The 25,852-nt window shown below is 40.0% G+C and overlaps 1 protein-coding gene across 2 annotated transcripts in view; it reads right to left on the bottom strand.

The window, feature by feature from the left end:
- NELL2 (neural EGFL like 2) overlaps window positions 1-25,852 on the bottom strand; it is a 114,467-nt gene that overhangs the window by 72,349 nt on the left and 16,266 nt on the right. For both annotated transcript variants that reach the window (XM_033161656.1, XM_033161655.1), the window contains exons 3-9: window positions 20,729-20,879; window positions 14,290-14,463; window positions 14,070-14,166; window positions 9,913-9,985; window positions 9,674-9,756; window positions 4,662-4,790; window positions 2,748-2,850 (exon numbers count right to left, since the gene is read on the bottom strand). In XM_033161656.1, the coding sequence (XP_033017547.1) occupies window positions 2,748-2,850; window positions 4,662-4,790; window positions 9,674-9,756; window positions 9,913-9,985; window positions 14,070-14,166; window positions 14,290-14,463; window positions 20,729-20,879 (810 nt within the window). The remainder of the gene's footprint in view (window positions 1-2,747; window positions 2,851-4,661; window positions 4,791-9,673; window positions 9,757-9,912; window positions 9,986-14,069; window positions 14,167-14,289; window positions 14,464-20,728; window positions 20,880-25,852) is intronic.

Raw genomic sequence — 25,852 nt, 5'->3', positions numbered from 1 at the left:
GTTTTGTGATAAAACACACCAATGGTGCCTTTTTTATGAACTGGACCGTTGCTTCTTGCATTAAGGACTTCTCTAGTGGTTTGAAACCAGTTATTTAAAATGTTTCTCTAGGAGAAATGAAGCATACAGCTACTTCTCACAGGAAGGCAATGCAAACACATGCCTGCTGGGTTTTCTATCCTTAAACCAATGAACTTCTCGCAGCCTCCAAAAAGCATCTAATTTCACCTACATCTTTCCAATTACTCTGTCATCCTCAGCCTCTCTCTAGCTGCTATTTTCTTTGGCTCGCACATATACATTGCTCAATGAGGTTGTCTCCCACTGTGAATAGCCCTGTCTGACTAGATTGCCCATTCTCACAGCTAGTTCACCTGCTGAAACACTATGTTGCCCTCAGTGCCCCTAGACTTGCTTGCCCACCCGCTTATGAGCTTGAAAGATTGCAGCAAATATGATAAATTTCAGCATAAGTGCACAGAACTGCTACTGGGAATTTTATTTTATTCTAGAGCTATAGCTAATTATGAATACCTATTTTCACATAGACAGGAGTAAAGCACATCTGCTACTGAATTTTATGGTTATAGACTACTGTATTCTGAGTTGTGGTATGATTCCACTGCCTTTGCCATCACTGCAACGAAATCAAGAACTTATGCAGTGTGGCAGGAGATTGACAGCTGTAACAAAGATTATCTGGAAGGAAAATTCTGAAATATTGAAATATTTAAGGATTCGTCAGTGATATGAGCTTGAAATTAGTTCAGAAATTCAGAAACAAGCCAATTATATTCAATCTAGCTACTGCATCTCTGCCACTGGAAAATGATTAATTATTAGTTATTTCATATAGCAATTAATTATTAGTTATTTCATATAATCTTAGAGTGGGAAGGGATCCCAAGGGTCTAATTCAAGCTTCTGCAATGCATGAATCCCTCCCACAACTGTCCCTGGTTAGGCTTGAACCACCAACCTTCTGGTTAACAGCCAGGTACACTGACCCATTGCACCACAGGAAGGCTCATCTTTTGAAGTATGGAGGAATCTGAATCTTATAAATGCTCAGGAGTTCATGCACCACTTAATTCTCAGAATAAAGTTTAATTGCCTGCTCATAGTACATTTACTTACATGATTCATTATTTATTCATTATTGATTGTTAGACACATCATTTGAAGTATCTAGGACTTTAAAAAAAATGTTTCATATGCATGTATGAGTACTGTAGGCTGTAGCCACTGCTAGTCCCACTCACAATAAACCCATTGATATTGATGGACATGACTAACTTTGATCCATTCATTTCAATGGGTCTTCTCTAGTAGTTGGGACTAACATTGGGTACAATCCAATAGCTGTAAGTTCTGGAAGCTGGATATTATATTAAGTGCATATACTTGTATATTTCATACACAAGATGCTGTCTCATACTATGTCAGACCCTTCGTCCATCAAGCTCAGCCCTGTCAACACCGGCAATGGATCTTCAGGGATTCAGTGGGCCTAGCCCTACCTTAAAGCACCATGGTCTCAACCTGGAACCTTTTCCATGGAAAGCATGGAAAACACAGCCTTATGAAAAGATAATGGCTGGAAAAACATCTTTGTTTAGTGTATCAATTGATTCTGGCCTGCTTCCTTTAAGGAAGTGTCAGCATTCACTGCATCCATTCATACATTTAGCAGCCTTACTAAAACACTTAATGAAAATGTCAGACAATACAAAACCATTTTTAAATATCATTTTGAGAACTTGCCTGCTAGAAGCATAACTGAAATAAGCAATGCTCTGATCTCTGTCACTTAATGCAAACTCTAGGGAGTTAGCACTGCACTGTTAGCTGCAGTTTCAATAGCAACTCACCCACACACTGAAACTCATTTTAGTTGTGAAAGTCACATTTAATTCTTAGTGCTCCGAATGTGTGTTTTCCCATAATTCATACGGGTTGCACAGAGATTTAACTAAAATTGGTTACATTTGGCCATTTATTAGAAAATGTATATATTGCTTAGCATTTTTGGCATTTTTGCTTAGCATTCTGTATTTATAAAATATAAATAACATGACATGCAAATAAAAACCAGATTACAATAAATAAATTGAAAGCCCGTAAGTAAAACAGAAAGTCAGCCACTGAACAGGATAGGTACTTTCAAACATCCAAACAGACCTTGGTAAGCAACTGATTTTTAGGGGGAAAAAATATCAAGCATTCAACAGATCGGGCTTTGTGAATCTTTTTTGGGGGAGTATTCCACAGGGTTGGTGCTAAAAATGAAAAAAGCCCATTTCCAAGAGGTTTCCAGATGGCACTCTGCTGGCTGCAGTATGGCCAGCAAGGTCTCGTCTGATGATAGTAAAGATCAATATGGCCTAGAGTAGGGGAGGCAGTCTGCTAGACAGCATGGTCCCAAGCTGTTTGGGGCTTCAATATGTCAATAACAAAACCTTGAACTTGGTCTGATTGCAGATAGGCAACCAGTGCAGTAAGTAATGATGCAGAAAGTAATTACAGTCATGATCTAGCCATTAGTGCAAGTGTCATTGGTTTCAACAGAGAGCTAAGCATATACATTCATTCACCTGTTGAAAGCAATGGTATTCAAATGCTTATCTTTAAATGAATAATGCCTACAGTATGGTTCCATCCAAACGGGAGACTGCTGCATAGGATGTAAGCTTTAGAAACGCTATAATGCTGAGACATCAAAACATCTATGAAAAACGACCACTTACGTTGGCATTCCTTGCAACACTTGTCATCAATATATGCAGGAGCAGAATTAAGAGGACAATCAGAAAGTGAGCAGATCAGTGCTTCACACTGAATAGTGCCATTCTAGAAGCAACAAAAGGTTGTTTTGAAATAATTTGACAGAATATGGTCAGATAAATCACTATTTTAAATTACATGTTTTTTAAAAAAATGATAGCACCTCATACCAAATACACAATTTTTCTTGTCTTGATTGTGAAGGTAGAATCAATATACTATATATCTATATTTTTTAATATTTCTATCTACATAGATTTCTGATGCACACATAATAGGTTCTTTATGTAGTGACAGCAATGCAATGTTGTTTTTAAAACTTATCATTTGCTATCCTGACATTCTGCCAGTTGAACAAATTGGAAGATTACTCTGAAGTATAAAAACACTATTGAATGAAACCTTTCCAATAATTTCCACAAGACAGCCATTATGCATGTTTAAAAATAATATCATAGTCCTGTAAAAAAAAATTTTGACTGCAATGAGGCATTCTTATGAGAAAGTGAGTTGAATATGTTGTGTATAAGCTGCCTTATTCTTTTAAATCTTGGATATGCTTTATTCACAAAACGCAGAGCAATAGTAGGCACTCTGTGAGCCCTCCAGAAGTTGCTGGACTTCAGCTCCCATCAGTCCTACCTAACATGGCCAATGGTCAGGGATGATAGGTGTTGTAGTCCAGCAATATGTTGAGCCCAAAGGTTTCCCACTCTTGTAGTGCATTCCCAAACATTAAAGATAACAACATGGAGCAAGGCAGTCCAACACATGACCCGAGGGCTGCATGCAGGACACTTTTGGCATCACTCAGTTAACTCCCCTGCAGCCCTCATACTGCCTTCCCAAAACCAGGTGAGCAAGGCTTGGGAAAGCAGGCATGAAGGCCCTGACAATGTCCTAGAGTCCTCCAGCCTCCTTCCTAAAGCCTTCTAGAACTTTTCCATCTTTGGGAAAGAGGTGGGAGGAATCTAGGGCCCTTCCTAAAGACTGGCACCTTGCGCTTAGCTGGCTTTGGGAAGACAGCACAAGGGCTGGTGGGGCATCAAATTTTGGCCTCACTTCCCTGTCCCAATGACAAGGCATTGTGTGGGTTCTGTGTTGAAGTACTCTTGTGGCCTACTTGGTATGAAAAGCATAGAGCTTTGGATTGTGGTTAATGTACTTTACTTCAACATCATATTTATATTTCCAGTTACAGGTGGGTAGCCGTGTTGATATTTATATGCCACTTTTTCTGAAGTTTGATACCTGCTTCATCCTGCATTTTTTTTACTGCTTCCAAATTATTTAATTGCTCAAAACTGGATGAGAGGTTTCTTTGCCAGAAACATGTTTTTATTAAATAAAAAAACCCTTAAAACTTCAGAAGTGGATATGTACTTTCTACCTGATCCAAAGACCATAGTTTATATATTTCTTTTGCACTGCATCCATGATATATAAACTCATTTTGTCCCGCATAAATTTAACCTAGTTTAACACATCTGAGTCCTTTTCAAGGGCCCCTCATTATATAGCCCTAGCAGACTAATGGGCAATATGCCTTCCTATTGGATTGTGCCACAACCTGAGCCTTGAGCCCACTTTACAGTCAGAAAGAAGATATGCCTGGCCATGCCAATCTTCCTTCATAACTCTTCCTTTCCCCTTCCAAGTCTGGGCATAACAGCCCACCCCTACCCCCCACAAAGGCAAGAGCTGGGTTTTTCTACAGAAAATGCAACATAATGCATAAAGAACAACGTAGGTAAGTAAAATTCATTCTAAAACAAATTTATTTTTAATCTGACAGCTTTTCATGTCTAAAATGCATAAACATTTTCAGCAGGCTGCATAACCAGGTCCCTGAATTTCTACACAATTTACAGCCATACCATGCAAGTGCAGTTCTTGCAGCCATCTGTCCACGATTCAAATTCCCTGTAGGTTGCACCCTTCATAGTGCAGGTTCTTTCACAGTAGCACTGATCCAACCTATTCATCCTCTGCTCAGCTCGGGACAACTAGGTACATGTTGCACAGAGAAGGACATGTTAACTGTGAAAGGGCTTACCTAAAACTATTACAACAATTTAAGCCATCCTGCATCATCAAGAACTTCTGAAGCAAAAAAAAAAATGAAATTGTGAAATATGGAAACAAATATCTAGACCCTTGTGAACAAAAATGTGAAGTTTGAGTATAACTCATCTCATCTTAACCAGAGGCATAGGAAGGTCAGGTGGTACCCGGTGCGGAAAATTTCTTGTCACCCCCCATTGATTCCCCCCCCCTGCAAAAATGGTTTAATGTTATTTCATATTTTCTTACAAAGGAATAATAATAATAATAATAATAATAATATTTTATTTATATCCCACCCTCCCTGGCCGAAGTCGGGCTCAGGGTGGCTAACATCAGATACATAACATTGGTATAAAATCAAACAATAATTAAATTACCTCCTATAAAACATCTCAAAATCAAATTCAAGTCTAATTAATGGCTTTCCACAGGGTTAGGGTTGGGAACAGTAAGTGCTCCACTGAACTGAAATTTCAGCCTTCACGATATAGGAAAACAGCCAAGTAAACAGCTATTTTGGTGGAGGAGGGTCAAGATATGAACCGATATGCATGAAATTTCATATATAGCTATATAATCCCTAGTATAGTAAGATACGACCTTTGGAGCATGCATTAAAAAAAAAAATTATGAACCGCCCTAGTAAGGCAGTAATTGTTCCTTGATAATTTGTCACCCCCCTCCATTATGGAACCTATGTCACCCCCCTTGCTACGCCCCTGATCTTAACAACACTGTAAGAATGGGTGTTTTATGCCTTAGTCTAGATATAAATGTGTGCATTTATATCTATTGCACTTATGGGCTGCCCCATTACTTCCAATTGAATTATCTATGGAATGAGCATACAGATCTCTTCTATGGAAAAGACTTCCTCTGAGAATAGGCTTGGTCCGCATATGTGTTTTTTATCTGAATGCATTCAGAAGATTACAGATGATAAATAGATTGTGTTGATGATAATTAGCAACCCAGAGCCCTATGTGGCAACTGGTTTTAATGCATAGTGCTGGGGGTGATCAATGTTAGTTTGCGATATATTCACTACTCTGGCATTGGGGTATGATTGCTTAGAGGGAACTTAAGTGTAAATATCATGGAGGATAAGTCTATCCGTTGCTACTAGACATAATGTAGATTATGCTCTGCCTCCATGGTCAGAGGCAATGTGTTTCTGAACACTAGTTGCTGGAGAAGGAGGAGGAGGAAGAAGAAGAAGAAGAAGAAGAAGAAGAAGAAGAAGAAGAGGAGGAGTTTGGATTTGATATCCCGCTTTTCACTACCCGAAGGAGTCTCAAAGCAGCTAACATTCTCCTTTCCCTTCCTCCCCCACAACAAACACTCTGTGAGGTGAGTGGGGCTGAGAGACTTCAAAGATGTGTGACTAGCCCAAGGTCACCCAGCAGCTGCATGTGGAGGAGTGGAGACACGAACCCGGTTCACCAGATTATGAGTCTGCCACTCTTAACCACTACACCACACTAGAAAACACAGGAGGGGAGTCTGGTTTTGTTCTAAGATCTTGCTGGCATGTTTCACGCAGGCATCTGTTTGGCCACTGTGAGAACAGGATATCATAGATGCTTAACCCCATGGCCTGATCCCACAAGCTCTTATATTTCTATTTATTTATTTCAATACATTTCTATCCCATCTTTCCTCCAAGGATCTCAAGGTGGCATACATTGTTCCCTTAGCTCCCGCTTTATCTTCACAACAAAGCTGTGACGTGGGTTAAGATGAGACACTGAATGGACTAAGACGGGGGTCAGGAACCTGCGGCTCTGGAGCCGCATGCGGCTCTTTCGCGGCCCTGCCGCGGCTCCGGGGCGGCTGCCTGGGGCGCGGAGGTGGCGCGGAGTGGTGGGGGCACTGCGCCTGAGAACTTCTCGGCCGGAGGGAAGACGCGCCAGCCCTGCCCGCGATGGAGGGGCGGTTTGCAGGGGGGAGAGAGAGAGGGAGGGAGGGGGCAGCCGGGGGGAGGCGCGGGGGGCGGGGCCTGGTGCGACGGCGGCAGCGCAGTTGGCAGAGCGGAGCGGGGCCGTCCCCGCCGTGGCCCGCCACTGTGAGCGCGCAACAGGCGCTCCTCCTTTGGCTCCGGGGCGGCTGCCTGTGGCGCGGAGTGGTGGGGGCACTGCGCTGCGCTCCTGGCCCGCCTGGGCTGCGCCCGCCGCACCGTCCTCCTGACCCGTCGCGCCTGCCCGCTTCCTTCCTTGGAGTGTCGGGCCCGGCGGGCGGCTGGGGTGTCCTTGTGGGGCTTGGCTCCGTTGCGCCTTCCCCGCCCCCGGAGAGGCGGGCGGGCGGGGGACCTTCCCGGCATCGGTCGCCGGATGGTGCTGCTGCCGCCTCCGCCTGGCTTTGCTGCTCTGCCTCGCCGTCCGGCGCCTCTTTGGCAGCGGGATCCGGGGGGCGCCCGGGGGCCCGGCCGGGACTCGGAGCCTTCCTGCGCCACCGTGCAACAGGAAGGCCGGGCGGCGGCGGCGAAAACGTCCGGGCTGCTTCTGAAACCTCCGCCAACCGGTGCTTCGCCAGCGCTCGCTGCGGGCGGTGTACATGCTCAACGATGGCCCCAAGGGCGGCTCGGGGGCCCGGAGCCCCGAGGCCGGCGCGCTGCAGAGCCTGGCGCGATTCCCCCCCCCAAAAAAAACCTGTTTTTTGCTTTTTGGCTTTTTGCCTTGCTCTCCCACCCCCCCTCTCTTTTTTTTCCTCCCCTCCTTTTTTAATCCAAGGGGAGAAATCCCATTTTTAAAACAAAGAAACAAACGAAAAATAAAAAACACCCCCCACAGCTGCTGCAGCCACTCTATTTGAATTTTTATTATTACCCTTTTCTCCCTCTATCCCCCCTTTTTCTTTTCTCTTCCCCTTTTGTTTTTGTTTTCAAAAAAAGGAAAAAGAAGAAAAAGATTTTCCCCCTTTATTTTTATTTTTTAAACTACTACATATTTTTAATAGATATTCTCCCCACCCCACCCCACCCCTAGTTTATATTTTTCCACCCCACTTTTCCATTCCCACCCCCCTTTTTCTTTCTTTATTAATTCGCTTGCCAACCTATCTTAGAGGGGGAAGCCCTCTCTCCCACCCACCCCACCCCCAATTTATATTTTTCCACCCCACTTTTCCATTCCCACCCCCCTTTTTCTTTCTTTCTTAGTTCGCTTGCCAACCTATCTTAGAGGGGGAAGCCCTCTCTCCCACCCACCACACCCCCAATTTATACTTTTCCACCCCACTTTTCCATTCCCACCCCCCTTTTTCTTTCTTTATTAATTCGCTTGCCAACCTATCTTAGAGGGGGAAGCCCTCTCTCCCACCCACCATACCCCCAATTTATATTTTTCCACCCCACTTTTCCATTCCCACCCCCCTTTTTCTTTCTTTATTAGTTCGCTTGCCAACCTATCTTAGAGGGGGAAGCCCTCTCTCCCACCCACCACACCCCCCCAAAACAACTTTGAGCTGAACCCCAAAAAACGGGGGTAGATCACTGCTGAAAGTAGATCACAGTTTCTTGGGAGTTGGCCACCCCTGGTATAAGACATGTAACTAGAATAAAAATTTAAAAAAAAACCAAGCAAATAATTGTAATAACTACTGTAATAAAGCACTGCTATAATTATAAATAATTTCCCTAAAATTTTGGTTTCATTCGCCTTTCCGTGCTGAAATGTCACAACCTGAAGGACCATGGCTTGCCCCCCCCCCCCAGTTTTGATCCTGGGTACGCCCCTGAGTCAATGCAAAAAAGTAAGAACTTATTCTTGTTGTTTTTACTAATTATACTTTGCATTGGCTCCTATACGTTATTTATTATTATTGCATTAAGGTAAGAAACAATATATGCAGCGTTATATTTGTTTTAAATGTCGCAATGGTTTTGCGGCTCCCAGGTTTTTTTTTTTTCCTTTGGAAACGGGTCCAAGTGGCTCTTTGTGTCTTAAAGGTTGCAGACCCCTGGACTAAGATTACCCAGTGAGCTTCATGGCTGAGTGAGAATTAGCACCCTGACTTACTGGGTCCTAGTGCAACAATCTAACCACTGCACTATAATGGAGTACATTCCTGAGGTGATGACAATACCTACCGGTACATCCAAATATATCAATTATTTATTTTGGTTATGAGCTTGTTCATTTTAAAACTTTTAGCAGGAATTTTCCTCCACAATGGAACTTTTTGCCCTTAGCAAGCTTTTGATGTATAATTTTCGGGACACAATTATGTAGTTGCAGGTATTTCATGTGTAGCAAAATTATTATCACATTAACATAGACACAACATATAGGAGTGCTGTTTTGCACACTAAAAATATAAGAAGGTCAAAAGGTTTCAGGAGCACCTTGAAAATGTATTGTGCATCTCCCATGTTATAATACCTAATACTAATATTGCATTTGTCTTAATAAAGAATTAGAAAGTAAATTACAAACTCCAAGACATTTGATGCTGAAGCTGTTTCTTGTTTCATTAAATGCAACAGACTTGGCAATGCTGGCATCATACATAAGATAGTAATTAGAATTATATTAGCCTAGAATTATATTAACCTAACAGCCACTAATCCCACAGGTAACCTCAACAACAAGTCTTCATATTCCAAACAGTGGTTCTGAATATTTTTCATTGATTTTGGTTCAGTTTTTTCTTCAAAGAACAAATAAAAACTAAGCAAAGTGTTATACAAGAGCCCATAAAAATATACAAATGTGCATTCATATGTACAAGTCCCTAAATAGAGCAATGGTTCCAGCAATTTACCCCAACCCACACACACACACACACACACACCAAAAATAACAGCAACCTGAGAACTTGTTACCTTTGCAGAGGTTTTGGCTAAAATATCTTGCAACTCCATAATTTTCTGCACAAGCCCGTGGAAGTCATTACACGTTGGGCATGCTGAAATTACAAACACTATATTTGTCAAATTGTACTTAGGCCAAGTCTGTCAAGATGCATTGATTATCAATTGAATCTCAAGAGAGATCTTGCAGGATAAATATTAAACAAAGTGCATCTCATTGTTTCTTATGGTATAAGAAGTAGCAGACTTACTGCGATTAAGATCTGGGCACTGAGAGATAAATCCTTGAGGCATGACAAGTAATTGCACGTCTTGCATTATGCCCTGTGTAAATGCGGTGGGGGGGGAGAGAGAAAGGTTATGTTATTTTTTGTCAGCATTATATTACAAAGTTAGCATTTCCACGTGAAACATATCAGCACACAAAAAGCAGCTTGCATAAAATTATTATATCTTGCTCTCCTTCACTGTATCATTAGGAGAGTAGAGTAGAAAGAAAATAGCTGTACATATACACACTGATACATACATATGCATTCAACCATTTTCAGAGACTAAATGTCAAGGTGTAATTAAGCAGCAAGAGACTAGTTGCCGTGACTTTGCCATTACTTTTATTTAGTCACCGAACGAAAGCTTTCAAGTGACCTTTAAAAACAATTTTAAAATAATTTGTACTTTCACTGAGTTTTAAGATACTAATTTAAATAAAATTTGAAAAGCAAGAGTACCCAAGTCACAACCATGATATTGTACTGCAAAACTTCCATTCATGTCAATGTAGTTTAAGCAGGAGATTTTTATGTTAGATTGTGCACCAAGTCATCAAGGACCTCATTAGCAAAACTTCGTAAATCAGCTACAAAAAAACCCCTGTGCGAGCAGGTACTGAAAAGTGTGCAATTCACACTATATCTGTGTTTTGTGATTCTTTCTACACTCTACAAGGTTGTCTGGGTTTTGGGGAGGGGATATAGAGTTTGCAAAATATGACATTTCATTAAAGAGGCATGAGATTTAGGTCTAAAAAGTAGTATCCTTCTATGCTGCATCTTTTCATCGTCATTACCCCTCTATACTTCAATTATTTTATGTTTAAATACATCCATTCACCTATATGCATTACCAGGTTTGCCTGTTGATTTATTTTAATATTTGCTAGGAGTGGCTGTCTCTTTTTTTCTTTTTTTTTAAAAAAAATGATTTCAGATGCACAAAACAGTATATAATCATAAAAATAGTAATATATTATACTAGAACTCCATGAACGTAATCCATCATTTCAGACCTTGCTTTCATCTCAAGCTCAGATCCCTTTCTTCAAAACAAAAAGCCCCTTCATGTTCATTGCTTTTATCTGTGAAATTTGGTGTTTATCAAGAAGAAACAAACAAAAATCCAAGGCTTTGGTTCTAGGAAGAAGATATATTCATGTATGGAAAAACCAGAACACTGAAGTACACAAGTGAAATGGAAAGAAGCAAAAACTGTGACCAGAGTGTTAGACTGGGCAGTTAAGTGTATGAGGGCCATGACTCAAGGGCAAATTCATTCAGCTACTTTTTACACCTTTAAAATATGCAGGTAATCCAGCAGAGTAGCAAAGGTCACTATGTACTCAAATGTGGTCGTACAAAATTAACCTCTATATGGACATAGTACTGCATCCCTAAGGGAGTGAAGAACCCAGAGGTGAATCCCTTTACACCCAATAAGAAGTGATTTTTCCCCATTTCTCTGGCCAGAACAACAATAGCCTACCCAGCTAACCCTTTCCCAAGTAAGCCAGCAGTGTATCAATTCCTAGACATAAATCATTCTTCTAGTTTCTTAGTATTTTCATCTCTTCTGTCAACAGCAACCCATAACTATGCCAAAGGAAGTTCAATCAATACTATCAATTAACTTGCTCTGGACGTAGCAGACCCTGCCTATCATGTTGGCCTTGCGATTCCAGTTCAAAGGATGCTGATGAAGAGCAGTCCTTCCTTCATAGACTATATTCTCCTGATACAGCCAATGGGTATACAGTTTATACTCAGAATTTCCAGTGAGGGGGAAAATCCATTTAAATATTTATTGTGTTTCCTCCCTCAGAACATGGTTTCCTATTCTGCAGAAAGGCAAGGTGAATGCTCTCCTGGTTCTGTGTAGTGGTGAAAGACTCTAGTCCCTTACATCAAGTCCAACCCAATGAAGGGAGAAAGCTTCTGCCTTCAGCCTCCTTGTCTCTAACCCTCTGTAGTCACATTTCTCTCAATGGAATATATTTAATCTCTGGCCACTAGAGTGTGCTAAAAAAAATTTGAAAACAAAGAAAAAGATCCAGAAGGAAACAGAAAGGCAAACTTAAAAGCTTATGTTCCCTATTCAATTGCTCTCAAACAGTAATATGACTAGAGAAATTGAAAGCTTTTTAACTGCAGCAACTTTGAGATATGCTTTTGGAGCTGGAAATACTGCTGCTTTGCAGTCCTGGCTCATCCCACACCTAGAAAGCACGAGTCCAGGAGGTTTTTGGTTTGTCCCACCACTTTCCCCGGGAGAACCCACTCTTTACTGCTGAATCTGAGAAACCGTCAATCTGTGGGGAAAACCCGATTAGGATTTGCTCCAATTCAACAGTAAAAGGCAGGTTTCGGGGTGGGGATGGGGAGGTGGGACAAGCAGAAGTGTGGACAAGCCCTCAATCACTTGTGCCTGCCTACTGTCCATGGTTGGGGAAGAACCCACCTGAAGGGGGTGGAATGCCTATGTGGATAAGCACTTCCCAAATACATTATGAATATTCATATTCAGTATGCCCAGTTCTGTAAGAATGACTAATAATACAGATAATGACATTTACAAGGTTTAGTGTAGCAGAAGGCTTGCTAAGAGATGAAAATATGCCAACTGGAAATAATCTAGTTTACTTAGCGTGGAATGCTTTAGAAGCACAATGTCCATGCATATTTTCTTAATAGTTTATAAAGAGCTTATAAAGCAATGGTGCTCTCTCAAGGAGATAATACCCAGAGCATGAAGGACTTTAAAAGTCAGAACCAGAGTCTTGAACTGGGCTTGGCAGCTAATTATGAACGAGTGAAGCTGCCAAATAACTGGTTTTATTCCTGCCTGTCTATTTGCCACAAATTGGTTCAGGGTTCCATGCACAGCCCTACCAAATACTTCTCCTGGAATCTGCCATCTGCAGTAGGGGCCTTGCTAGTAACCTTAGCATCATGATTTAATCTACACTTATTTTGGAGCAGATCTCTAATAGGAGAAATTGGAATAATAATAATAATAATAATAATAATAATAATAGCCCAACAATATCAGTTGACATGCCAGCAGCTGTGCCTTGAGCAAACTGCAGAAGACAAAGTAAACATACTTCGAAGTAAGCCCAATTAATCTTCTGTACAGTATGGTGTCCTTAGGTTTGCAACTTAAGTAACCCTTTAAGGGAAAAAAACAAGAACAAACTCTGGGTGTCTACAGGTCTGGAGCTTTCCCCATCCTGTTTTTCTCCTTCCCTTAACATCTAGTCTGAAGAAGATTCTGAGGAACCCAAAATTTGCATGTGATGTTGAGTCCTATCATAGCACTCTCAGCATTGGCATTCCACTGAAATGCCCTCAACTTGCCCCTTGAATGGTTGGTTTCTGCCCACTCTGAATACATATTTATTTGTGCAAGCATTTGGAAATAAACTGAATTGATCGGGTCCTGAGCTATTGATAGCTGCTGTTTGGACTGCTGGTGTGTTTTAATGATTTCCAATTGTTTTTCATTTTAATGTATTGTTTAGTGATGATAATGCCACTGTAAATATTGTATGCCAACCAGGGATAATTGTTGGTGAAGGGCAGCCAATTAATTAAGTAATTAAGTGCACTTCGTGTAGGCTATGGTAATACTCTCAAAGGAACATATGAAAGCCAATAATGGTGCTTCTTGCAGAGAAAGCTGTAGGCTCAACATATGCCCAGATGTTAGCAACAATCTCTTCATGTGCTACTCCATATCAGCATCTTTCCTCTGCTCAACATGCAGAATGATCTACAGCCCGACCCCTTTTAGTTCCAGGTTGGGCTCATTGATATTTGCAAGTCATTATATTACATTTACAAAGAGGAAAATAAAATGTTAACAATTCTAATTTAACACAAAGACCACCAGCGCACAAGTAAAACAAACAAACAAACAAAAACATAGTTTTCAAGTACTGACTTGAGCAATAAAACTACAAATGCACTCTTTGGCCTGATAAAGCATCCCCAAAATGTAACTGAATGATCAGCCAATTCAAATCAGAGATGCAAGCGCCCCAAATTTACATTCATTTGAGATAACTTCTGCAATCTATGTAGAAGATTCTAACTTTAAAATTAAATATATACGTATATGGAGGGAAACATACCTTGAAGTAACCATGTGCACTATTCCTTTGTCCCAACCAAAAGGTTGTGCCAACAGGTAAATCCAGATAAGGCTTTTCCACCACCCTCTCATAAATTCTGTTTTTAAATGAGAGAACAGGAGCAAAGTAAAAAAGAAAAAGAAATTACTTTCATACTATCCAGTGATGATCTAAAATGCTGCAGCAGTTTCAAGTAACTGAAACACAACTCTTCACTTACTTATTGCAGTCTACATGCAGAATGAGGTGTGATGCACTGATTGCTAAAGAGAGCCTGTGCCACTTGTCATCTGCCAATATGTAAGGAAACACTTCCGTATGTGAGCGATGGCTTCCTGAACGGTAGTGCAATCTAATTTCATTTCTATGGCCGCTGCTTTCTAGTTCCAAGTACCTGCACCAGAAATGGATCATCAATTCATGAAGCAATGCTAATACGGAGGAAACAGAATTCATACTGGTTTATAAACAGAACAGAGAGAAAATCCAATTTATACATTATTCACATCTAAGGCATAATTTTGTTGCCTCTTGGGTGGGGTCCCACTTTTAGCCCTTCCCCTGATGCGATGTCTTCTTCTTCCTCCAACCATGGCACTTTGTGCACAGTTGTCTGTAAAGAAACTGCAAGCTCCTGCTTCTGAGTAGGGCCTCTGCCATGATTATGATACATGGAGATACCTCCATCATGCAGAGCCCCTATATATGAGCAAGAGATCATGTGTTAGGTTTTCTTTACGGACAACAGGCTTTCAGTGTGACTGCCCCCATTTTGTAGAACAATGTTACTGTTGATTTCAGTATTTGTATCTCCCTTTATTGAAATAATTACTGGTATATATAGTGAAAATCTCCTTAGAAAAGCAGCACCATATGCCTTTCTTTTATTTCTCCACTTCTCTCTTCAAATAAACTAGGTGGGGTCTGGACAGGAGAGGCTGGCCAGCGCCATCGCTGCTGCTGCCACTATGAAGGAATTTGAGTACCGATAGCAGGTACTCTGGCCCCCCACAAGGTCTGAGGGTCAATGGACTGGACCCCTGCTGAAAAAGTTTGCCGACCCCAGTCTAGTTAATCCCAAACACCATTTCCCCCAACCCATGTCCTACGCCTAACATCATATATGATTTCACTTGCAGGCATGTAAAGATGCAGCTCTTTAATGAAAGCACTGTTCACAGGTACTGGTCAGCAGCACCTGCAAAACCCTTTTCCTCTGCCTGTGCTGCTTGATTTCAAACTGTAAGGGCAAAGGAAAACACTTCATCTGATACCATGGTAGAGGTAGTGGTCCTAAAACATCAGGTTGGTTTGGGGAAGTCAGAATTTGGCAGCCAGTTGGATCCAGCTCCCCACCCCACCAAGTATAAGCACAAAGGAAATAATAATAATGATAATTCTTTGTAGGATCATTGAATTATAGAGTCTGAAGGGACCCCAATGGTAATGTGGTCCAAACCCTTGAAATGCAGAAATCACACCTAAATAGCCTTTATTCTGTTTTTACTTGACATGATTGGGTTTTTGCACCTTCCATTTCCCTTTTACTTGTGTTGCTTTTTCTCATGGATGCTTAATATGGAAATCTATCGGCTGAAAACTTTATACTAGAGCAGAAGTAAAATTCAATTTTTAAAATCCAAAATTCAGCAATATTCCAGCATTTTCAAAGATTGTTGAACTCCATTTCTGAAATTCAGCTTTGACATAACCTTTAAAAAAAGGTTGATCTTTTCATTTAATTTTTCAAACTTGCTTTTAATTTCCCCCCCAAATTATTATTATTATTATTCTGCTGCTGCTGCTGCTTTTTACAAAAATGGAAGCTAGAAAGAAAGTGGCAAAAAGTGTCTACAGATGAGTGAATTCTATTTCTCCTAACTGGGGATTTGTTCAGAAGTGAGATTACTAAAAAAAAAAAAAAAAAAACCTAAAAAATGCAATGAAGGCAAAAGCTGATGAAGGCAAAGTATGCAAATATTTACAAGCTTAGAATTTGCCAAACTAAAAAAGAAAGAACTATTTTTTTATTCTACATGTTCTTTTTCTAAACTCTCATATACCCTCAAATGTGACTGGTGTCTACCATTAGAGAACAATTTTAAGCAAGAACTTCAGTGAATGAAATTTTACAATTTGGCTTCCTGTCTGACCAGCATAAATTATACTTATAAATAAACTTTCTTTATAAAACACAATGTCAATACAATTCTGGGGGGGGGGGGTATCTCAACCACTGGGAACATGATCTAAGTAGAGTTTCTCTCTGCAGATACTCCCATGCTGTTCCAGAGGGTTAGGTGCCATAGAACAGTGTTAGAGAGCTCGGGGAACTGCAGGGATGTGCGGGATCAGCAAATTTCACACACACACACACACACACACACACACACACACATCACTCTACTGAATCAAAAGCCTTCTATGAATAAGAGCCTTTCTAATGACTAGAGGTGAAATCTAGCCCAAATCCATGATATTTTTGTTGCATCAGCAAATTCTGAGTAACTTCTGAACTTTCATACGCAAGATGGGCCAGTAAATATAACTCAGCAAAGTTTTATAAACTGGAATAATTTACACCATAATACCAGAATTCATTTTGTGCACTGAAAAGACGTTTAAAAATTAAATGAAGCCTAACTGCCAGGACAAAACCCAGGGAAATATAGCAGGACATCCATCAATTTAATGACCTGCTTTACAACCAATATTTGGGGTTATTCCAACTTGACAAGGTTAAACAGAAAACAAATACTTATTTTAACTGCTTCAAAACATTTCCACCACTCACGATGTCAACAATGTTCAAGAATGATCAAACAGTTGCCCAAATGACTAAAGAAATCTGGTTGATGCTTATGCTATTAAAACTGAGTGATAAGAAAATATTAAATGAAAAGACAAAAAGATGGATCTTTTGGTGGAACCTACAAGATCCAAGATATAGCTAAAGTAGCTGTGGTATGTTGCTTGTAAACTATGAGAGATCAAGAAATGAAGCAGAAACAGCAGGAAAATAATGAGGACTATGGCAAACCATACCCACTTCTAAATCCAAATCTATTTACTTATTTTGGAGCAAGTGGTCTTGTACACTTTAGATATCCACCCCCTACTTTAGGCCAAAACCTTTTACATATTTATGTTTTTTTTCCCAGCTGTAACCATGTATCTAAATACCAAAGCAAGTATTTACTTCAGTTTTTCCTTCAGTAGATATGAATAAACTGTACAAGATGAGCACATTTGCAGTTCAATGAGCTCACTGTTTCTAACTAGCATCATTTAATAAAATAAGTATTCATCTCAAAACATACAGTCTATGTTTGAAGTTATTCTAATTTCTCACTTTCTTATTTGCTCATCTGAAGGGGAAAGTTCTTCACCCATTTGCGCTCATTATTTAAACCAAAATCCACAAAGATTTCTTAGGGCATTGGGATTAACATTTATTAGTACTGATGACCTCTTATCATCGACAACAAGATGAAGGATTAATGAGGAAATCACACAAAATGGATAATAGATTCACACTCCATGGCTCAGCGTAATAGAGGAGCAATTGGTGGCAATCATTAATTTGTATATAATTAAGAGATCGTGCTTGGTTAGATTCTAATAAAACATATTTCATCCAACACAGCTTAAGAATCTTTCATTAAGCAGAAACTGTATTCACGGTTTTTATGTTATAGCTGCACTTAAACTACAGAAAAGGAATTTGATCTGCAGAAAGTCAGTCTTGCCATCATTGTCCTAATAATCTGATTTGTTGATACTAATCTTGTTTTGTTGAATTATAATTTCTAACTTTCCTCTATGCTAGCATATTTTGAACTGCTTGCAGTTGTGCCATATCTGACACTAGCGCACATGAGAATGTAGGTCCCTGTTTGGACCCTTACTTCAATTGTCCTGTGACTCAAGCAGAATACAAGTGTGTCCCACCTCTCCATCACATGTGACATGGGTGTTGCACATGAAAGCCTATACGTGTTATGGTCTGATTTATACACTTTCCCGCTCCTACCCAAAAACAGAGAAAAATGGGCTGTTGCACATACTGCCCTTAGATGAACTGCCCACTTGACATTTCATGCTATACCTCCACCATACACGTTGTGGCACCAGCCCAGTAAGAGTCTGAAGTAGGCCACTGGGAGATTTTTTAAAGATCACATTATCATAATTAGACAGTGGGCTGAGCCAAGTCTACAAGCTCTACAGCAAGGGCAGCTAACCTTTCTCAGGCCAAGGGACACATTTACCCACGGGCTGCATGGTCAAAGTGGGTGTGGTCTCCAGGGGCTGCATGTCAAAGTGGGTGGGCCCAAAGTGTACCGCAGGTGTTGCAAGAACTGCAGTTCTCGAGGCTGACTGCCAAACAACTTCCCCATCAGCTATTCTATTCTATTTAAAATGTGTATTTATTTTGTTGTACAAGTTCTCCTGCCTTTTCCCTTTTGTTTTCTTAACCTTATTCTTTATAAACTCTCTTAAAATGGTTTGCTGACATTAGATGTGGATTTGTGGCTCCACATGACTGACTGTGTTCTCCCCACTGTGCCTAGATTCCCTGGAACCATCCCTGAAGGGAACCGGAAACTCCCACAATTCCCTAAATAATATCAATCTCTCATTGACTTGAGAGATTCAAGGACAGAGAGAAAACGAGAGGGCTGGTGGCAGCAGACCTAACATTTTGCTCTGGGAGTTATTCACATTCACAGGTAGGGAGTAAGTGAGCTATTTTGGTGTCCATTCCAGCAGGCTATATTCCAAGCAAGCAAACAAAAGTCCCATCTCTATTTTCCATGCACATGGCAAGTGGTTTTCCAAGCAAGAATAAGTATTCAAAGAGGGCACAGAGAAGGATTCATAGTGGTGTGGCCTGTGGCAAGATGAAGAGGCCTGGAAGACCACATTCAACCCTGACCCTGAGGTTCCCTACTCCTATTATGCAGACCTACATGCAGGCCTCCTTGAGGTCAATGACTCTTACCTCTGAGTAGAAATGCATAGAATAAGACAAATCATGTGCCTAAACCTCTACAGGAGCACATTTTGAATATTTGTTTTAATTGTTTGAGGAATTGATTTGAGAAATTTAACCCACCAATAAAATTCAATAAAACTCCAATAATATTCTCAGGGTGTGCCGCTAAAGCCCAAAGTATCCCTATACCATGACCATCTTCTTTCTGGCATTATAATAATATATTATTATTATAATATTATAATATGTTGGATGTGGTGTGCCTTTGTAGCTGACTGCTACTCTGCATTATCTGAAAGATGCTAAAATGTTATTAAATATGATATGCACCTGTGATGAAAAACTTCATATATCTTCAGGCATCTGCTTATGTAAGCATGTACAAAGTTGTAGCCAAACCAGCTGTACCAGTTTCAAATGACTTGAATTCTTACAAAAGCAGCTTCTTAGAAAGCTTCTGGCATTGTTCCTCTTGTTTCGCGTGCAATTGACAACATAAATTTAGGAGGCACTCTAAGGAGTTTTTAACACTTACCTGTAATTTAAAATTAGCATGTTAACAATCATGATAAGCCCTGTGAGGTACAATATAAAGTTGTTCAATGGTAATACCATAAAAGGTATACACCATCCCTACCATACTTAATGATAGTTTAACTTTCCCATAGTGTGTGTTAGAAAGAATGAAAATGTCCCTATTACAGCATGATAGTTCAGTTGCCAATCATATGCTATTTAATAGCTGCAAAATCCATTTGTTTCAATGAGATGCTATAGGAGCTTGAAGTTTGAGTTGAAAATTCATATAGTTTCATGGATCATTGTTGACAATTCTTTGCTAGGGCCAAATGTTGACTGTTTCAGCAGCTGCAGCAGATGTGTAACAATCTTAATAACACCTCTTTTAACTGTGACAACAATTTTCTTGTCATAGCATGATGAAATCATTCTCAAATGCCCTCAGGTCACATAGTTTAGTCTCTTGAACCTAACAGCATTGCTTTTCTATTTATTACTATCGCTGTTATTTCTGTAACCTTGGATAGTCTTCACTGTTTGAAAGTAAGTGAGGCAAATAGTAAGAAGGCACATAGGTAAGACAACAGATGCTGTGAAATAGTACAGGTCTTTTACAGGCAATGAGGTTGGACTGATTTACACTAGATGAGGATGAGATCCACAATAGTGTGTCAGGCAAAGGGTAGAAAAGCTTTTTATGCCCTTAGCAGTGGGAGACATTTAAATGGTGACAGCTGTTGATAGATACTAGCTATCTAATCTGTTGATAGATCTTAACTTGTGAATTTCTATCTATTTACATTATCCACAGTCATACGAGCCACAGTAATTTCCAAGTAGTGTTGCATATATGTCAGCTAATATTCCAATCATAAATATATTTAGTGGATAGTGACTCCAGTCTGCTTCCACAAAATTCACTTCTACATAGATATGCTTAGTATCACAGCATAAAGCAGCAGACCTATACACTTTTATCTGGAAGTAAGTCCCACTGAACTCAGTGGGGTTTACCTCTGAGTATAAATGCATTGGGTTATGTTGTATATTAATCTCAGGTTTCTCTTTCTGGTTTATTTTAATCTTATTTAACATTTCAGTATGCCTAAAAAAACAATAAATATTAGGTATTTACACCTACCTGTGATCTAAGTGGTGAACAGAAAAAATAACACCTGAATTTAAGCGAGTTTGTTTGAGTGACACCAAAATTGTGAATTCATGTTTATTTCTTAGCTTCTGAAAAAAGAGTTCCGCTTTCTCTGGAGGTGCTTTTACACTTCTTGAAGCACCTAGAATGAAACAAAAAAACGAGAAGGGTTTGTTTTTTTAACCAAAAGTACTCTATGTATCAGTAGTACTAAACATGGAGACAAATATTTACAGTTGATTAAACTTTGAGACAGTATTTTGTACAGTATTCCACAATGTAACTCAGATGACAGTAGTGCTTTCATCAACAGGAAGTGGAGGGAGCAATCACCAGCTATCCCCCCCTCTTGCCTTCAGTCTCTGCATTCCCCAGATCTGCTCCAGGGTGTTGGGGCACCCTATAGAGGAGATTTAGATGTGTGTAAGAGAGGTGCAAGAGAACAGAAATCACTGGAATTAATTTTCCCATTCTTCCATTGATGGAAACCTCAACATCAGCTGAGCCATGATGTTGGATGTAGCCCAGTAACTACTCAACTGACAATTCAGTCCAACAAAGCTCTTGACCATCTTTCAGATCTATACATGCTTTTAGTGTGGATTCACATAGTCTTGTATTTATACTGAAGAATAAAATGTTATCCTGTCAATTAAAGTCTCTAAAGACTTACATAGAAATCTATTGTTAAAATCTGAGCATAAAATGGCACTATTTATGAGAGCCAATTCTTTCTAGAGATCACCAAGGATGGATTTGGTCCAACTGAGAATATTTAAGCATTTCATTTTTGAAAGAATATCAAATTAAAACTGATAGTTAAAAAAAACTTTGAATACTTTTACTATCCTTGCTGCTTTGGCTCATATGGTTCTTTGAATGCAATACATCTTTAGCATTTAATGGAAGTGTTTAATAAATTATGAAGCAACTCAAATACAATTACTTCCCCGTGTTCTTTCTTTTTTAGCCATGGCATACTAACAGACTCAAGTAACATGCTTTTGTATTCTGTATTATGGTTTGATGTGCACTAACAATTTCTGGCAATATAAACAATTTATTCCCCAAAGGACGGAAGGAAAAACACACATGGGGAAATGTCTTTCACCTCAAGGTCTTAACAGGCAGCAAACTTCTACAAAGCACAACGGTACTTTACGTTTTGCAAAGAATGAAGAATAAAATCCACAATTCAAATCAAAAGCATTAAAATTTTAAACAGTATGTTTTCTAATAAGCACTGGTGTATATAAATATTTAAGGGAGCATGTGATTTTGCAGTTAGAAATTAAGATTGTTGTGGAAGACTGTAATTCTTAAATTATGCTGTTTTCTACCTTAAGCATGGACTGCCCACGTCACCACAATATTGTTATGAGTTTGGGTGTAGGGAGTAGGCTGTATGCCGAGACCTTTCTAACCCTGGGATGCAGGGTTAGTGTTGAAATAAAAGCAAGGCTAGCTTACAGATGTGGTGATCACCTGGGTGATGGGCCATTAAAGGGAACAAAGGAATGGATCTGTGTGAGACAGCAAATGGGTCCTCAACTGGCTAGTACAGTAGTTAGAAAAAGACCAAAGAAAAGAACTGAGAGTTCAGTGGCATGAGCTAGAAGCAAAGCAGCAAAAGGGCATAGAGAGAGGAATGCAAGATTTGTGTTTGTATCCAAGGCTGCAGCTATGGGATAAACAAGAGCCTTTTGGGATGTTAATGCTGTGAACCAATCCAGGTTGAGTTTCCTGGGCACTGACACCAAGTGCAGGTCCTTCAAGGCCAGTGCTACTGAGAACCAGTTAAGTAAGACCTGTGATGGGAAGGGGTGTTTGTTCCTTCAAGATGGGAGGGATGAGTGTTCACTGTTTTGAAGGTTCTTTTAATCTAGTATCATGACTGATTACATCAAGTCATGGGATAGGGTCCAGCATTTTGCTTGAATCTGGCTTAGGTCATTAAATGCAACTCTCTTTGCAATGTTGTTACTATTGCCTGTTATGTTGCTAAACCTGAAAAGTGATTATATGCTCAGAGATCTCTTTTTTTTTTTAATAAATTTTTATTATTTTTCCAAAAAAGACAAATTACCACAAATTATCTTATCTAATAAACAATGCATTACAATAGCTCTGCCGAGCAATGACTCCCCTCCCCCACGTCAACAGGTTTTCTAGTCCAATCTTGTCGCGCAGTTCATATTACCTCCATATTAATCTTTGTCAAAGGTTTATTCCAATCCTACAAGTGTTTTTAAACTTCCTCTGTTCAATCTTAGATACTCCACAAATTTACTCCAATCTCTTTGAAACCTCGAGTCATCCTGGTTTCTGATCCTGCCAGTCAGTTTTGCCATTTCAGCATATTCCACCATCTTCGTCTGCCACTCATCAATTGTAGGTAACTCCTGTAATTTCCACTTTTGGGCAAGCAATATTCTTGCAGCAGTCGTTGCATACATGAACAATCTTTTATCCTTCTTAGCTATTTCATCTCCCATCAACCCCAACAAAAAGGCTTCAGGTTTTTTTGGGAAAGTATATTTAAACATCTTCTTAAGCTCATTGTAGATAGCTTCCCAAAAACCCTTAACCTTATTGCAAGTCCACCACATGTGGTAAAAACTACCTTCTTCTTGTCTACATTTCCAACATAACTTATCATGCATTCTATACATTTTTGACAATTTTACTGGAGTCAAATACCATCTATACATCATCTTATAAACATTCTCTTTCAATGTTTCACACGCGGTGAATTTCAAAGTCTCATTCCATAATTTAGTCCATGCATCATAATCTATATTGTGCCCAAAATCCATTGCCCATTTTATCATCACTTCTTTCGTCAACTCATCTTTAGTATACCATTCTAACAACAAATCTTTTTTTTTTAAACAGAATTTATTGACATTTTCACAAAATAACACAAACCCAACCCCCACACCTACAAATATCAAAACAAATACAAATACACATAATGTCAGGATTCTTCTTCTTATCTGTATACCTTACTAAGAAAAAAATTTCTAGTTCCAAATCTTGACGTTTGACTTCCCCCGCCTATACACCTTCGGTTTTAAAACAGTACACTATTTCCTTAACAACTTTTCTCTATAAAGATTAACTTTACTTAAAAAAGAAAAAACACCTTTGTCTTAATCTTTGCATTATAACCTAAAACTTAACCAAATATTCTTACAGCTAAACTTGTTTCTTCTATCATTTATCATGCTGCTTTTCACTTAAATTCAATATCTCCTTACTTATTTAAAATAGACTTGTAATTAACAGACTTCACACTCCGATTTCGGATACCATGGCAGACCATCTATATTATACATTAATTGGTTCAACCCACTCCCCTTCTGTCCATCATCTTCTCCTGTCTTTCACCAGAACCGGATCTCCTATTATATTCTTCTGAATGTCCACAGATCCAGGTTGCACCCACAACAAACCCTGCATCGAGCTCCAAGATGTTCATCCTCTCCATTCTGAGTTTCTCCGTGCCTTTGTACCATACTTCTTCTTCTTGTAGAAATCTTAATTCTGTGTCCCTCGACCCCGAACTGCCACCTCGGAGTCTGGATATTAAAAATCTTTCCGTTCCAGGGCTGCTGCCACCCCCTGAAATCGGCCCCTGTTCCACTCGGATTTGCTCAGCCATCTCAAACCATCCTTCCAACACATCTTCCAGCTCTTTGCAAAAGTCTGTTTCCATTGAATAAAACTTTCGAAAAGCCTCCTCTGTGGAAAACAAATTCTTTCCATTTATAATCCCACTCAAGGCTCTTAATTTTCGATCAAGCAGTTCCAATTGAAAGACAGTAAACTTTTCCTCATCCTCCCAGTCCTTCAATGCCAACATAAGCACAAAATCCAACATCTTCGGGGGGAGGTGGGTATCAAGTTACGTTTCCTGTCTTTTCCTTCCTTTGTCTCAATTTTTTCCTACGCAAGTCCAAATCGCCGCCATTTCTTCCGATGTCGGAATATAAAGACCAAAACTTCAAACGGAGATATTTTTTCCTCAGTTAACCCCCAAAAGGAGATCTCAACAGACTCAGCTTTCAAATTCAAAATGCTTTCAATTGATTGTTGTAGCAGCAGTCACTTAAAGGGTTAATTTCTTTCACCACCCGAAGGGAGAGAGGCGGGCTGCCTTTCTTCTTAATCCCAGAGCTTTCCCGGAATACAAAGAGTCAGTCAATTACTCACAGCTTCTGGTTTCTTAGCAACTCCTTAATGACAGGTAGAACAGAGACGCTCATCACGGACTTTGCCGCCGCATGTAAACATCCCGGTTGGGGCATGTCCCCTAAAGCCCGGCTCCGTGGTCCCTTCACCCCCACTCCCCCTTTACAGGGGGCGCGGGGGAAGGGTTCGGAGCACAACGGGCACAGCCGGGGAGCCCAGGGCACGGGACGCTCTTCCCGCGCCCCAACCGAAGCCCCGCTATGCGGCTGCAGGGCTCCTAACCCCCGGGATGAACTGGGTGCTTCGCAGCCGAAGCAGCCCACGACCATCCATAATGGCGCCAGCCGCCGGAAGTCACCATTCTAACAACAAATCATACATTTTTGTTAAAAATTTACCTCTACCTTCTAATAGCTCAGTTTGAAATCTAGATTTTTTATCTTCAAAACCAATCTTTCTATCTTCTAAGAGCAAATTATGCACTTGATGATATTGTATCCATCCTGTGAAAAAAAATCTTCAATCTGGTGATATGGTTTTAGCTTCCAACCTCTTTCTGTTCTCATCAGCAAGTCCCCATATGTGGACCTTTTACCTTCCATATTAACCTTTTTTAAAGTAAGAACTTCAATCGGTGAGATCCACCATGGGGTTTTGCTCTCTAGAAGTCTTTTGTTCCTTTCCCATACTTCGAAAATGGCCCTCCTTATCACATGATTTAAGAAGCCTCTGTGAGCCTTTATCTTATCGTACCAGAGATAGGAGTGCCATCCAAATCTATTATCATGTCCTTCTAAATCCAACAAATCAGTATTTTGCAAAGTTATCCAATCTTTTAGCCAACACAAACAGGACGCTTCATAGTACAACTTCAAGTCCGGCAGGGCGAAGCCGCCTCTTTCCTTTTTATCAATCAATAAT

Source organism: Lacerta agilis, chromosome 10 (genome assembly GCF_009819535.1).
Source record: "Lacerta agilis isolate rLacAgi1 chromosome 10, rLacAgi1.pri, whole genome shotgun sequence".
Lineage (NCBI taxonomy): Eukaryota > Metazoa > Chordata > Lepidosauria > Squamata > Lacertidae > Lacerta > Lacerta agilis.
This window is presented reverse-complemented; position numbering and strand designations above follow the sequence as displayed.